The sequence below is a fragment of the Telopea speciosissima genome, chromosome 11 (genome assembly GCF_018873765.1).
Source record: "Telopea speciosissima isolate NSW1024214 ecotype Mountain lineage chromosome 11, Tspe_v1, whole genome shotgun sequence".
Taxonomy (NCBI): Eukaryota; Viridiplantae; Streptophyta; class Magnoliopsida; order Proteales; family Proteaceae; genus Telopea; species Telopea speciosissima.
In genome coordinates this window covers 5625224-5639038 of record NC_057926.1, presented here as the reverse complement: position 1 = coordinate 5639038, position 13815 = coordinate 5625224, and the positions used below count along the sequence as shown (strand labels likewise).

At 37.4% G+C, this 13815-nt stretch overlaps 3 protein-coding genes across 3 annotated transcripts; 2 read left to right on the top strand and 1 right to left on the bottom strand.

The window, feature by feature from the left end:
- Positions 1-1519: 1519 nt before the first annotated feature.
- Positions 1520-3558, top strand: LOC122644705 (G-type lectin S-receptor-like serine/threonine-protein kinase SD1-13). Its single transcript, XM_043838099.1, has 6 exons — positions 1520-1669; positions 1751-1963; positions 2178-2415; positions 2573-2723; positions 2981-3238; positions 3409-3558. The coding sequence occupies exons 1-6, from the start codon at positions 1606-1608 to the stop codon at positions 3556-3558; spliced, it is 1074 nt and encodes a 357-aa protein (XP_043694034.1). The 5' UTR covers positions 1520-1605.
- A 2806-nt stretch (positions 3559-6364) lies between these two features.
- On the bottom strand, positions 6365-6868 carry LOC122645763 (histone H3.2). The gene has a single exon (XM_043839123.1). It carries the CDS (start codon positions 6836-6838, stop codon positions 6428-6430), a length of 411 nt encoding a protein of 136 aa, XP_043695058.1. The 5' UTR covers positions 6839-6868; the 3' UTR covers positions 6365-6427.
- A 708-nt stretch (positions 6869-7576) lies between these two features.
- LOC122644704 (uncharacterized mitochondrial protein AtMg00810-like) lies at positions 7577-8176 on the top strand. Its single transcript, XM_043838098.1, has one exon. It carries the CDS (start codon positions 7577-7579, stop codon positions 8174-8176), a length of 600 nt encoding a protein of 199 aa, XP_043694033.1.
- Positions 8177-13815: the final 5639 nt, after the last annotated feature.

Here is a 13815-nt window from a genome sequence, read left to right as displayed (position 1 = left end):
GCCTTGTTTTATTAGTAGCTACATGTCCCTCTTTGAACTACTCCAAGAAATTCTCCTTCTTTTGGTGAAAACTCTTTACCTCAAAGCTGATGAAATGGTACTTTCACACATACTTGGACTGAGAGTCTGATTTTTATTTTTAGTATGACGAATTTGTTATGTTACAAAATTACATAAAACTAAGAACATTTCAAGCTATCTAGTTGTCGATGAGATTCTTTGATGTTGTTTAGAAGAACAAAAGCTTGGCTTGAACTCTTCAAGTGTCAAAAGTATCCTAATTAGTGGTTTGGATATTTCATAAAGCATTTCATGCACTAAATCATTAGAAAGACTAAAATATGTGGGAACAAATAGAAATAAATTGGAATATAACAGAATATGGACTCTTTTCTTTATTCCTACTCATCTATATCAAATATTTCTTGAGGACTAATTGATTTTATCATCCTCATGATGGATTTATAAGCTAACATGAATTTAGCATAGACATATTGTCAATGGATTTAAAATGCATTCGTTTTAAAAGATAGCTACCATTTTAAGCACATAAAAGTCGCTTAGTTCACTTAAAAATTAGTTGGAGAAAATTTAGTTGCATGAGATTGGCTGTTTGATACGCTCCTCACTCAAGATATCTAGATGGAGGAAATCAAATAGATTTTCAGACATTATTTGTTTCTATATATGTTTGAGATACCAAAATCCTCCTTCTGTGTTAAGAGTTTTAATTTAAATAGAATTTTCACTTTTTGTATCACATCTCAAGTAATTGTACTCTTTCTATATTTTATAACTAAAACTACTATAAATTAATCCATTCATTCTATTCGAAACTGCTAAACATTTTGATCCATGAAAATTCATATGTTTAAACCTTTCTTTCTTGTCGTTGCATTACATAAGTAAATCGTGACTGACTAGAGGATCTTAATATTATATATTTTTTTAGCATCTTCTGTGCTTAATGGTTGGATGTTGATAGGGAGCATTAAAAGATGTAAATTTCTTTTGCTAATTTATTCCATTATGAAAATTTAATTATACACAATTTATTGATGTCTTGCCACAAAAGTTGCAATAGTTGAGCCACACAATATTTTATTTAGTCTTTGTGTCGTTTGTAAGAAGGCAAAGTATAATCTATAATTGAATGTGGTTAATGAACTATCTAAAAAGTTCTAGATAATTTTTATATTAGATGAAATTATGGGTTTTATAATTTATTTTTTTCCCTAAATTGCAGACAAACCAAGAAAACTAAATAAACTTGCTATAGTACTCATAGCAGTTTTGGGAACTTGTACAGTCACCATACTTGCCACTGTGTATATATTATATCGATCCAAGGGAAAACAAAAAGGTAAAGTATGTAGATTACCTTCATTTATATTAAAAAAATATAATTTTGGCCCCACAATAAATTATTTTTTTTGTGTGTCCTTTCAAACATTGAAATCAGGGGCAAATACATCTGATTTGGTCAAAGTCAGGGAAAGTTTTTCATCCTCTGTACAAGATGTAGAAGATCCAGAAATCCAATTTTCCCATGTAAAGCTTGGAGAAGATCAAGAACTCCAATTATTTGACTTTGATAGTGTCAAAATGGCTACAAACAACTTCTCATTTTGGAACAAAATAGGAGAAGGAGGTTTTGGCATTGTTTATAAGATAACCTTTTGACCTAAAAGAATATATGCAATGGAAAGTCTTTTTCTGTAAAACCTTTTTCTGACTTCATAATTCCTTTAGGGTGATCTATCATCTGGACAAGCTATAGCAGTCAAAAGACTTTCAAGAACATCAGGACAAGGAATTACAGAGTTCAAGAAGGAAATTATGTTAATTTCTAAACTCCAACATAGGAACCTTGTCAAGCTTGTGGGTGTTTGCATTGAAGGAGAAGAAAAGCTTTTGCTTTATGAGTATTTGAGCAACAAAAGTTTGGATAAATTCCTATTCGGTAAGTTTATTGTACCACTTCTTAATTCCTTATTCTCCCCCCCAAAAAAAATAAAAGAAATGCATAATAAACTTCTAAAGGCTAGCTAGTTATGCCTAGCCAATTGGTAATCATGAAAAACCAAAAGTGGATATAATTTTTCTTTTTCAAGATATACATTTATTATATACTTCAACAGATTATTTATTGGATGACATTGATCATTGATGATTAGACCCAATAAAACGAGCCGAATTGGATTGGAGTACGCGCTTTAGGATTATCGAGGGAGTTGCCTATGGATTACTTTATCTTCATCGTGATTCTCGGTTAAGAGTCATTCATCGAGATTTGAAGACAAGCAACATTCTCTTAGATGAACAAATGAATCCAAAATTTTCAGATTTTGGCATGGCAAGGATCTTCGGCGTGAAACAGGATCTAGCAAATACTAATAGAGTGGTTGGAACATAGTAAGTATGAAGTGTATTTAATTTAGACTTAGATACAATCAATAGCATTTAAAGGATCATTTAAACAAAGTGTTTTCATACCCGTACTCCCATAAGATAATTAGAAGACTGTAAGCATTATAAGATGTTAAGATGTGTTATTGAATGTTTTATGCAGTGGCTACATGGCATCAGAGTATGCCTTGGAAGGGATATTTTCTAAAAAATCAGATGTCTTCAGCTTTGGTATCTGCTTACTAGAGATTGTGAGTGGTGCAAAAAATAGTAGCTTTTGTCATGACGAAGAACATCTAAGCTTTCTTGGTCATGTAAGTTACATTCTATTAATGTTCTCTTTTATGCGACTTTTGGTTGGGGACATGGATAGAACTCATCCTTAAAGCTAGTCATTAAGGAGAAGTCACACAAGTATGTACCTATAAGTCTCCATATCGAGCTACTCACATCCGATGTAGGATTATTACTTTTTCCTTATGAGTGGACATTTCATTCCATCACTTTTAACTAATCATTTAATTTATTTTTCATCTTGAATTCTCATTACTCACATTTGAGAGTATTTCAGGTATGGAAATTATGGAACACAGGCAAGGGAACGCAATTGATTGATCAAACAGTAGTTGATAGTTGCGATCCACTTGAAGCAATGAGATGTATCCATATAGGACTTCTATGTGCGCAAGATTACGCGGTGGACAGGCCAACTATGTCTAAAGTAGTTTACATGCTTAGTACTGAAACAACTGATCTTCCTCCTCCAAAAATGCCTTTATATATTCGCGACAGCAAGGATTACAATAATTTGAGTTCACATGGAAGTGATGTAAACTCTATAAATGAATGTTCCATAACAGCCATTGAAAGCCGATAAGGAACATAATTACTATTTCACGATTATGTGTAAATATTTTATCTTTCTTTTTGAATTGCTATTATGATATATTTATTTTGTCATAATGTAAGTTAATTTGATTTGAACTTTATTAACTGTAGAGATTAGCAATTGCGTCCAAGGATACAATTGAAATATTATTGGCTTTTCTTAGTGCGTTTCTTTTTGAGCTTGGATCTCCTTATGGCTTTTCTCTTATCATTGCAAAAGAGAGAGGACAAGTAGAGAAGAGGGAGGAAGACTCTCGTTAGAGTGTCGAATCTGACCTTTGGCTTCACATTGTTGGATGGGAATTGATGTGACAAAAAGTATAAAAAAACTATGGAGAAAGTTTTCTTCACCACGCAATGATGGTTCACCATTCAATCTTGGTTTTTGTGTATTACCCAAAGTACCCTCCCACATGCATCTATAAAGTCCCACGGTGAATGGATTTCCATTCACTGTGGCTGAAGGAAAACTCGGTTCAAAAATCATTTTTCAATTTTTTTGCATGTTTGAATGTTTGAAGGAATCGTTATCCTCTCCTGTAACTGCACGGTGCTATACTGCATCATGCGGCACAGCAAAAGCCATGTGGCACAACAGGCTCCACCTGGAGCACATGGCCTCTGCAGCCACCGCACGATGCAGTACAACACCATGCAGTTACTGCATAGGATAAAAATTCATGTTTCAAGGGACAAAGATACCACACCATTTCCATCCCTTCTCCTAAAAAGTGCATCCGTTTTTCCTTTCCTTTTTCTCTTAGCTCTCAATTATCATTTTCTATATCATTGAATTTTAAGAGTTTCTCTTTTCAAGTCTAGCAAGCATTTACTTGAAATAATTAGGTCAAAGCAATAATAAATACTTACCCCAAATCCTTATTACGTGTTTCCTCAAATCCCATAGTGCATTTAATATGCAATGAAAAGATTCATAGAGCTCTAATAGTTGCAAGACAATCTATCTCTCCCCCACCCACCCACCCCCCCACCCCCCCAAAAAAAAAAAAAAAACAAAATGAAAGTGAAACCCTCAATTCCACTCCCTACAAACTGAAGCCCTATTGGGAGTGGTGATAGAATCATATGGACTGCTTCAAGCTCAGGATTCTTCACATCTACCTCAGGTTGGAATCTGATGCGAGCCCATGCACCTAAGGTTCCTTGGCACACCATCACTTGGTTTTTAAGCCACATCCATCACCACAACTTTATCAATGGGAGGGCCTTATCTCTATCTCTACCTATGCAGTCCTTACTGCAGAGAGGAATAATTCAGTCTTCTACTTGTTGCCTATGTTGGTATGCCCAAAAGGATGTCCCACATCTCTTTTTTTATTGTTCATTCTCAGCCACTGTATGTAAAGGCATCATTCAAAAGTGCTCCCCTTCTCCACATAGACTCCTCCCTTTTGATAAGGAATGGGAGTGGATCAAGAGTAACTTACAACAAATTAATGACTATATTTGCCTGTATAATAAGATTGAAGCGATAGAAAATGAAACTTACAACTGTAATAAAACTATGCTCGAGAGGAACTTGTTTGTCCAATTGTCAAAAAGCTTGGCTTCATTCTCATCTTAGTTTCTGACAAAGTATTATTTTTTTATGGTCAAAAAGAAAAAAAATAGGCTTAGATGTGCTAGCATTGTTTGCAAGCCAATGAGCTACTTTTACCCAGGTTCTATCATTTTTCAACATATTTATATAACCAATTTTTTAGATAAAACAAAATATCCAATAATAATATAGAAAAAAAAAAGTTTTTATAGCTAATGATACTCCTTACTTTGATCCATATAAATATTCCACCATTTCTTTACAATCAATCCAAATGTCCACAATTGTGACTCCTAATTAGGGGTGTAAATGAATAGCCAAAATCCATTTCAATATTTGTATCTATATCCATTTAGTACTGTATAAATCCGTGCAAAAGCTAAACAGATGCAGATACAGATAGGCTATAGCTATCTAAAAAGCTATATTTACTTGTAAACAGATAAAATATCCGATCCATATCCATTTAGCACTATCCAAATCTTTCCAAAAGCTAATTGGATGCAAATGCAGATATAACACCATCCGAGCCAAATCCGATCTGTTTACACCCCTACTCCTAATGCTTTTGCCATTTGCAACCCTTGGAATAATCACTTAATTTGCCTCTATTTCCTAGGCACATCCTCTTGGTATTGTTGATAACCTTATTGATCATGTGACCAAGGCTTGAAAAGTTAATTTTGTTGATAAGGTGGTAAAAATTCCTAAGTTGCACATTTTCGATGATTGTTGAGTCTGAACTCTAGGCTCTAGATGTATGAAAAGAAAGTCCTTCCATTCTTTACTTGGTAAGCTCTATGAACTTTGAACATTCCCCCAAAATCAAATCTTTTGTTTGAAGGGTGTATCATGGTTCTTTAGCTGTTAAAACAACTTTGGTGGAGAGAAATTTTATCCAATGCAACAGTTGAAAACATTACTCACACCCTTTTGTCCTGCAATTATGCTTAGTCTTTCAGCAAAGATAGATAAGATGCATCACAAGAGTCAATAACGGTCAAGTAGAGAGAACTTGAAATAATTGTCTCTGTTTTAGTGGTTCTGATGATGCTGATATCTTTGCGAAAGAAATTGAGATAAACCAAGCATCCAGCGATGGAACTCATCAAAACGAGATAGGAAGTTATGGAAGATATGAAATCAAAGTATCCCAAGAGACTGTCTTTGAGCTCATTGATCGAGCTCAAGGACTAAAAAATCAGTCCAGATTGGCCCAAATCCAAATCAGGATTGGCAAAGATCAATCTGATTCCAGCCAATCTAAATACCGATTCCATACCGATCTAGAACCATTTCGATCCGGAAATATTGCATTTGATGTTTTCATTTGTTTTCACGCACATCTATTGCTCTGTATTTTATGGTTCAGACTTTCACCTCAAATTCCAAAATTTCTATTCTGCACTTAAAACCATCCAGATTACAATCAACCACATACGCCAACCGCCAAAAGGAAGAGAAAATTCTAGAGAATTAAACCCTAAACCCAAACTCCAAACCCCAAAACGGTTCACTATACAATATTAGTAAGTGATTCACCAAGAAAATAACAGAGAGAGTTGCATTTTAAGCACGCTCACCCCTAATCCGACGAGCAAGCTGGATATCTTTGGGCATAATCGTAACCCTTTTCGCATGAATCGCACAGAGGTTAGTATCTTCAAAGAGCCCGACCAGATAAGCCTCCGCAGCTTCTTGAAGCGCTGAAACCGCGGAGCTTTGGAAACGAAGATCAGTCTTGAAGTCCTGAGCGATCTCCCTAACCAAACGTTGGAATGGAAGCTTTCGGATAAGAAGCTCGGTACTCTTCTGGTACTTCCGGATCTCTCTCAAAGCGACCGTTCCAGGCCTGAATCTGTGGGGTTTCTTCACGCCTCCAGTCGCTGGAGCAGATTTCCGAGCCGCCTTGGTAGCCAATTGCTTCCTCGGAGCCTTTCCTCCGGTGGATTTCCTTGCAGTCTGTTTCGTACGCGCCATTAGAGAGATTGCAGAAGCTCACAGGTTTAAAAAAACCAAAAGTTAATCGATAACTGAAATTAAAGGGAAAACCTTTTGAATGCTGGAAACCAAGATTTGGGTGGCTTTTGTAGAAGTTCAAAATTTGTGGCGGGATGTATGAAGAAATCTTGGCCGTTGGTGTTTCAAATGTTCTACGGTTCAAATTTGTTTTGAAAGTTAAACACGGATCGCCAGCTCGGATACGAAAGTCCCCTTCTTTTTATTAGAAGGAAAAATATTATATTTAATTTTCAAACTCCAAGAATCGATCCTTTGACCTATATAACCCATGGTTTCAAAAATCAGAATCGGCACTGGATTCTGACCGATTCAAATCGGTATTCAGTATTGGACGATTCATAAGTTGCAATCATATGGTCAGAATTATCAATTTAGAACCCTTTCTTATATGGTCTCTGCATCAAATATAAATAGATTATGAAAGCTAAAAAAAATGAATAAATAAAATTTTTTTTTGGGTAGAATGAATAAATAATTCCAACATGGTCTTTTGGTCATTTACTTATATAGTTGGTCGAGGTTTTGTGGTCAATGTAGTATGTCGTCTATTTAGTCCATATAATCGATAAATGGTCTATGTAGGTCCCTTGTTCATATGTGAGTGTCAGTCATAATGGAGTTTGTCAAGTGGAAAACCAAAGCATTGAAAAATCCCTACTAAATTTTGGATTCAAAAAATGTGAATGTGATTCCTCAATGTTTGTTAAGAGGATACCCAAAGGAACTGTAGCTGTATTGGTCTACGTGGATGACATTGTCATTACTAGTGATAATCATCATGAAATCACTAATATGAAACAACACTTGAAAGAGAAGTTTGACATCAAGGATCTTGGGAAATTGAGATATTTCCTTGGGATAGAAGTTGCTAGCTCTAACAAGGGACTGTTCATCTCTCAAAGAAAGTATGCTTTGGACCTGTTGAAGGAAACAAGGAAGATGGGAGCTAAACCCGTGGATTCTCCTATGGACTACAACAGTAAGTTTCTTGATGACTCAACTCCATTACCTGATGTTGGTCGTTTTCAGAGACTTGCGGGTAGGTTAATATATTTAACTATTACACGACCAGATATCACATATGCCGTCAGTTATATCAGTCAGTTCATGCATGCCCCTACAAAAGGGAATATGAATCTTGTTAATCGCATATTGAGTTATGTCAAATCTTGTCCTAGAAGAGGTATATTGATGGGGAGGAATGGAGATACTAAAGTTGTAGGGTACGCCAGTGCTAACTGGGCAGGAAACCCTATTGACAGAAGATCAACTACAGGTTTCTGTACCTTTGTGTGAGGAAATCTTGTCTCATGGAAAAGTAAGAAACAAAGTGTTGTTGCATATTCAAGTGTCAAGCGGAATACGTGGCAATGGTCATTGCTACTAGCGAGTTAGTTTGGCTTCACCGTTGTTACGAGAATTGGGATTCCAATCTTTCCAAGCTCCTATGAAACTCTTTTTGTGACAATCAAGTGCTACTCATATTGCCTCCAGTGGCCCAATCATGTCTTTCATGAGAGGACTAAACACATAAAACTTGACTGTCATTTTGTCAGACAGAAGGTTCAAGATAAGACTATTGAGACGCCGTACATTAGGAGCACTGATCAGCTCGCAGATGTGTTTACCAAGGCTTTGCCTAAGGGAATGTTCAAGAGCATTCTGTCCAAGTTGACCTCAGAGGACATTTTCGCTCCAACTTGGAGGGGGAGTGTTGAACCAACTACGTCACAAGCTGAAGAAGATCATATAAGGATGCCCGGTCATTCGACAAAGAGGGCAAGTTGTGCCTTTCCGGTTATCGAAAGGAGTCCTATTACTGAAGGAGTTCTCTCCTCTATGGAAGGAGATCGATTAGGATTATGTAATCCGTATAAATCTGGGAACCGTGATTTTATGTGTAATCTTGTATGTAACACTACTCTATTTAAGAATGAGATACACACCCCAGAAAAAAAATAAACAAGGGGTTTTATGATCGTGGATGTAGGCTGCCATGGCAGAACCACGTTAAACTTGTGTGTGCTTATGAGTGTGTGATTGTGAACAAAATTGGTCACTTTGGAAGAGTTTTGATCATCCCTCTAACACTTTAATACCAAACATGAATCTTGGAGAATTGGAGGTACCGACCAACATGGAAGGAGTCAATAATTTATTTTTTACCCTACACATTACAATTGATGTAATTGCTTTTCTTCAACTAACTCTTCCCTTTAAGGCTATGTTTGGATGTCAAGAAAGAAAATAAAAAATTTGAATTAGAATAGAGATATAGACACATAAATAAATCATTCCACCATCAGGATTTTTGTCCCATTATGTTTTTTCTTTTCTTGGCATCCAAACGTAGCCTTATGGGGGAATCTGTTGGGTATAATCTGTCCCCACCAATTTAGGTTCCGCCTCGTATAATTAATCGGGTCTCATAGGCTAAGCATGGGCATTGTTTATATTCATTATTGATTGGCTATTAGTCCATAATTGGGTTAATCAGACTGTAAACTAACTTTAACCATTCAACTATTGGTGTGAGTCAGACTACAACCAAACACTGAGAACAACCAAATATTAATCGATCTTTGCCTGGCGTTTACTAACCAATTTGTCAGATTTCAAGCTTTTTCGACCAATTCCAACAAGACTTATTGGTGCTAGCCAGCTTTTGACACCACTATATCCTCGAGAATGGATCATCTACACGTACGTGCAGGTGAATATTCTTGTGAGAGGTAACCACTTGTCCTTATTGTTTTCATTAATACCCCTCCTCCCCTTATAAATAGCAAAAATGGGACATGTGATTACCTCTCACATGTAGGTGCAGAGGCGCCATCCTCTATCTCCCCCACCCCCTTGAATATGTTACAAACTTTAGAGTTCAGAGTTCATTTTCTCTACACGTAGAGGTGCACATACACGTTAGAGGCAACCATTTGTCCCATTATTGCCTTTATAAGGTGAAGAATAGAAGAAGGCTGTTCATGAAAATAAAAGAGACAAGGGTGCCCTCCCTCTTTCAGGTTACTCATGGTATTCATCAAGGATGCCCTCTTAGTCTGTATCTCTTCATTCTAGCTGAGGAAGTCCATTCTAGGTTGCTCTCTGCTTATCGAGAGTTAATTTATTTAAGGGAATCAAGATTGCTCATTCTGCTCCTGAGGTTTCTCACCTTCTTTTTGCAGACGACATTTTTATTTTTTGTAGGGCTACTTCTGAAGACCTTCTCACTATTACGGCTATCTTTGACCAGTCTCAGACTTGTCTGGTCAGAAAATTAATTTTGCCAAAAATGGGTTGCATTTCAGTTGTAATGTTTCTCATTCTGAGAGAGCTTATCTTTGCTCTGTTATTGGTATTAATGAAATGTCTAAGAAATCATCTTATTTGGGTACTCAACTGTTTCACTATAGATCCAAAGTTAAGGAGTTGAGTTCTATTTTTTTAGAGGGTTCGTAACAAATTAGCTTCTTGGAAATCAAATTTCCTCTCTTATACTAGTAGAAGTGTATTAATTCAATCTGTTTTGGCTTCTACCCTTGCATTTCTTATGAATTGTTTTGCATTTCCTCTTCAGATTTGTTGCAGTCTTGACTTGATCTGCCTATATTTTTGGCTTGGGAATTCTAGTGCTAAGAAAATATGCACTCTTATTGCTTGGGATAAATTGTGCCTCCCCAGATCTAAAGGTGGGCTAGGGTTTAGAAAAACTGTGACTCATAATAAGGCTTTCCTTATGAGTTTGGGTTGGAGGCTGTTATCTGATAAATCTTCTCTTTGGGCTAAAGTTCTTAAGGGAAGATATTTCCCTCATTCTTCTTTATTTGATGCGAAAACATCTTTGAAAAAAGGTTCTTGGACTTAGAACAATATTACTTCTATTATTCCAGGATTAAGGAAGATTGCCGTACGGAGGATTGGGAATGGTAAGGATACTTTCTTTAGGATTGACCCCTGGATCCCTTCTATTCTAGGCTTCACCATTCGTCCTTCTATCCATGGGGTCCCAACAACAGGTTAAGGTTTTTAATTTCACGATTAACTCCCAATGGAATAGTAAATTAGTTGCATCTTCTGTTCCTTTGACTTTTTTAGTTAATATTTTGAATCTAAATTTATCCGATTTTTATGATAGTTGGTGGTGTACTCTAGCTAAAGATGGTCGATTTAGAACCAAACTTGTTGCCAAATCCATTTTACATTTATCCTATGCCCATGACTTAAACCACTCTTCCTGGTGGAAGATTTTTTGGAAGCTTAATCTTCATCCCAAGTATAAATTGTTTTTTTGGCGTGTCTTGTATGCATGACTTCCTATCAAGGCAACTCTATCAAAATGGATTCCGATCGACACACATTGTGCTTTCTGTGGCATGTATTGAATCATACTAGCACATCTTCTTTTCATGTGATTGGGTTAAGCATGTTTGGCTGCTAACCCTTTGGGATTAAGAACTGAGTTTCTCTCTCATCCTTCATTGGATCACTTCTGTATGACCACCTTTCTCTATCGGAAACTTGATAAACTCTCTTTGAACTAGTTTTTTGGTGTTTTTATTATTACCTGCTACTTTATTTGGAATTCTAGAAACAAGGTTGTAAAAGGCTTAAAGAAGCCGAACCCTATTAAGACCTTGGAGAACATTGGTCGTTGGATTAGGGATTTAGGTTTATCCCCCCCCCCCTCCATTTCATCCCATGATGTATATTCTCCACTAGAGGAGGTGATAACTGTGACTTCTGTTAACCCTTTACTTGTTTTCAATTTCCCTGTTTTAATTTGTGCAGGATCTTAGGCCACAGACATAACTACGGCCAGATGGACTTACTATTTTTTGTTAGAAGGAAATCTTATTTCCATTGCTGCAGGTTGGCTAAAGAAGTGTCATCATATTTTGGAACCAGAAACCTTTGGAATTCTCGCAGGGCTTGAGTATGCCGCCAAGCATGGCTTGAAGGTGAAAGAAGTATGATGTTCGAACCAAATGATCCCCGATCTTTCCATCTCCAACTCAATCTCTTTGGCCATAGCCTTTGCTGAACCACCTTTTGAAGATCAATATTTTGTGTCATGATGCAGTTTTTACTAGGGTAGTTTACACATACCACCCCTGAGGTTTGACGAAAGGATGATTTTACCCCCCAGTTTTGGAAAATTCTGCATACCCCCCTGAGGTTTACAAACGGTAACAAATAAACCCATTCCGTCAGTTTATGACTAACACTGTTAAAATCAAAAGGTAAAGTGACAAAAATGCCCCTCCAAGAAAAAAAAAAAAAACTTGCAACTCATCTTCCCCAAAACAGGTAAAGGGTTAAATATTCATTCTCGGGTAATTTTGTCTGATACAGTTGATCCAAGTTGATACCGTATTGGTATCTGATATGTCAAGAAACGTCAGCCAATAAAGGACCAACACGTACATTAGGGGATGAGCTTGTTAAGAAAACAATGCATAGAATGGCGATTTGCAGAAGAAAAACGAAAATAGAGAGAGCACACACAACGCACAACACAGAGATTTACGTGGTTCACCTCCAAGATGGAAGCTACGTCCACGACCGAGCAGTAGAATAGGTTTTACTTATTTTCTCTGGAAATGTTACAAACCCTCATAACCCTATCTCAAAGAGATAAGAACAATATATAAGAAAACCCTAACCCCAGAAAGTACATAAATGCCCCTAGCCCAAAATTGCCAAAAAACCTGAGCCGGACCAAAACATAACACATGGCTCAAAAGTACTCATTTTGAAGATCTCGACGAGCCCAACACAACTCCAAGCCCCACCATTTTTCGGCATTCCAAGGTCGTTTCGAGGCCGAAACAACCCTTCGAAGGTCTCAATCGCACTTTCTGGACCAAATCAGGCTTCACCAACAACAGAGCTGAGGCCGGACAGGACGAGCGCGAGCTGACCCTATCCGTACGTAAAAAGTAGGACCCGGGCGCAAGCCCGATCTCAAAGGACATACAAACAAGGCCAGACATCATCACGGTAGCGAGGGGTCGTTGGTCGAGTCCTCCATAGAGCACGACCTGATCAAGAATCTGGACCATCCTGTAGAAGGAGGGGGACGACCTTATCCAGGCAACCCGAGCACCACACTGATAAAAGAGGACACGTCACGAATCACTGTAGCCTGAGATTATCGCCCACATGGCGCCTAACAAAGCGCAAGAGAATCAAGGGATCAGCACTATCCCTAGAATTACTCCTAAAATCTCTCACTTCACGCCCATGACTCTCCTTTCCTAATGGAGCACGATTCTACTCACAATGCTGCACTCCTAGCCTATAAATAACTGGGTAAATTCCTTCCATGAACATCTGATTTCAATTATCATTATCTGTTGCTAAGAGTTCTGACTTAAGCATCGGAGTGGAGACACCGACACAGTCCGGCCCTCTCTTGCTAATTCTGTGTCGCAGGAACAGATCGCTCCAGCACAGTTCTTGATGCAACAGTATCATTTTGGTTTTGCAAGTTACCGATATCCATTCTGATACTGTGCACTAAAACCATGATCTAACTAAGGCTGTGTTTTACCCACCAGTCGAGGCATGAAGAGAAATCCTTTTTTTATTTTTTTCCTTTTGGGGACCAGAGAATCTTATTGACTGAAGTTTCTTTTGGACCAAGATGAAGAAGCCAAGGAATTGATAAAGACTAAACTATCTTATACGTAATAGATAGGCCTCTCCTAGCAAGAGCGTCAACAAAGCCATTATCATCTGCTGGAAAACCTATTATTAACTCGTCACATAGAATCCTTCAATTGGATTGGGAGAAAGATGTCATCTAGAATAAGGAAAATTATCCTCTCCAATTCCCTAAAGCTCGGCAGTGCGGCAGTGCTACATAGAGATGCTGACATGTGGCAGCTCAAACATCCAACGGTGTGCTATGTTGAGCTCAGAGTGTTGGATGT

Bases quoted from the DNA above. Each gene is read 5' to 3' on its own strand.
- LOC122645763 (XM_043839123.1), bottom strand. From the start codon at position 6,838: ATGGCGCGTACGAAACAGACTGCAAGGAAATCCACCGGAGGAAAGGCT.
- LOC122644705 (XM_043838099.1), top strand. From the start codon at position 1,606: ATGGCTACAAACAACTTCTCATTTTGGAACAAAATAGGAGAAGGAGGT. The intron at 1,670-1,750 runs AGATAACCTTTT...CATAATTCCTTT, and splicing joins AGGTTTTGGCATTGTTTATA to AGGGTGATCTATCATCTGGA. The intron at 1,964-2,177 runs GTAAGTTTATTG...ATTGATGATTAG, and splicing joins TTTGGATAAATTCCTATTCG to ACCCAATAAAACGAGCCGAA.
- LOC122644704 (XM_043838098.1), top strand. From the start codon at position 7,577: ATGTTTGTTAAGAGGATACCCAAAGGAACTGTAGCTGTATTGGTCTAC.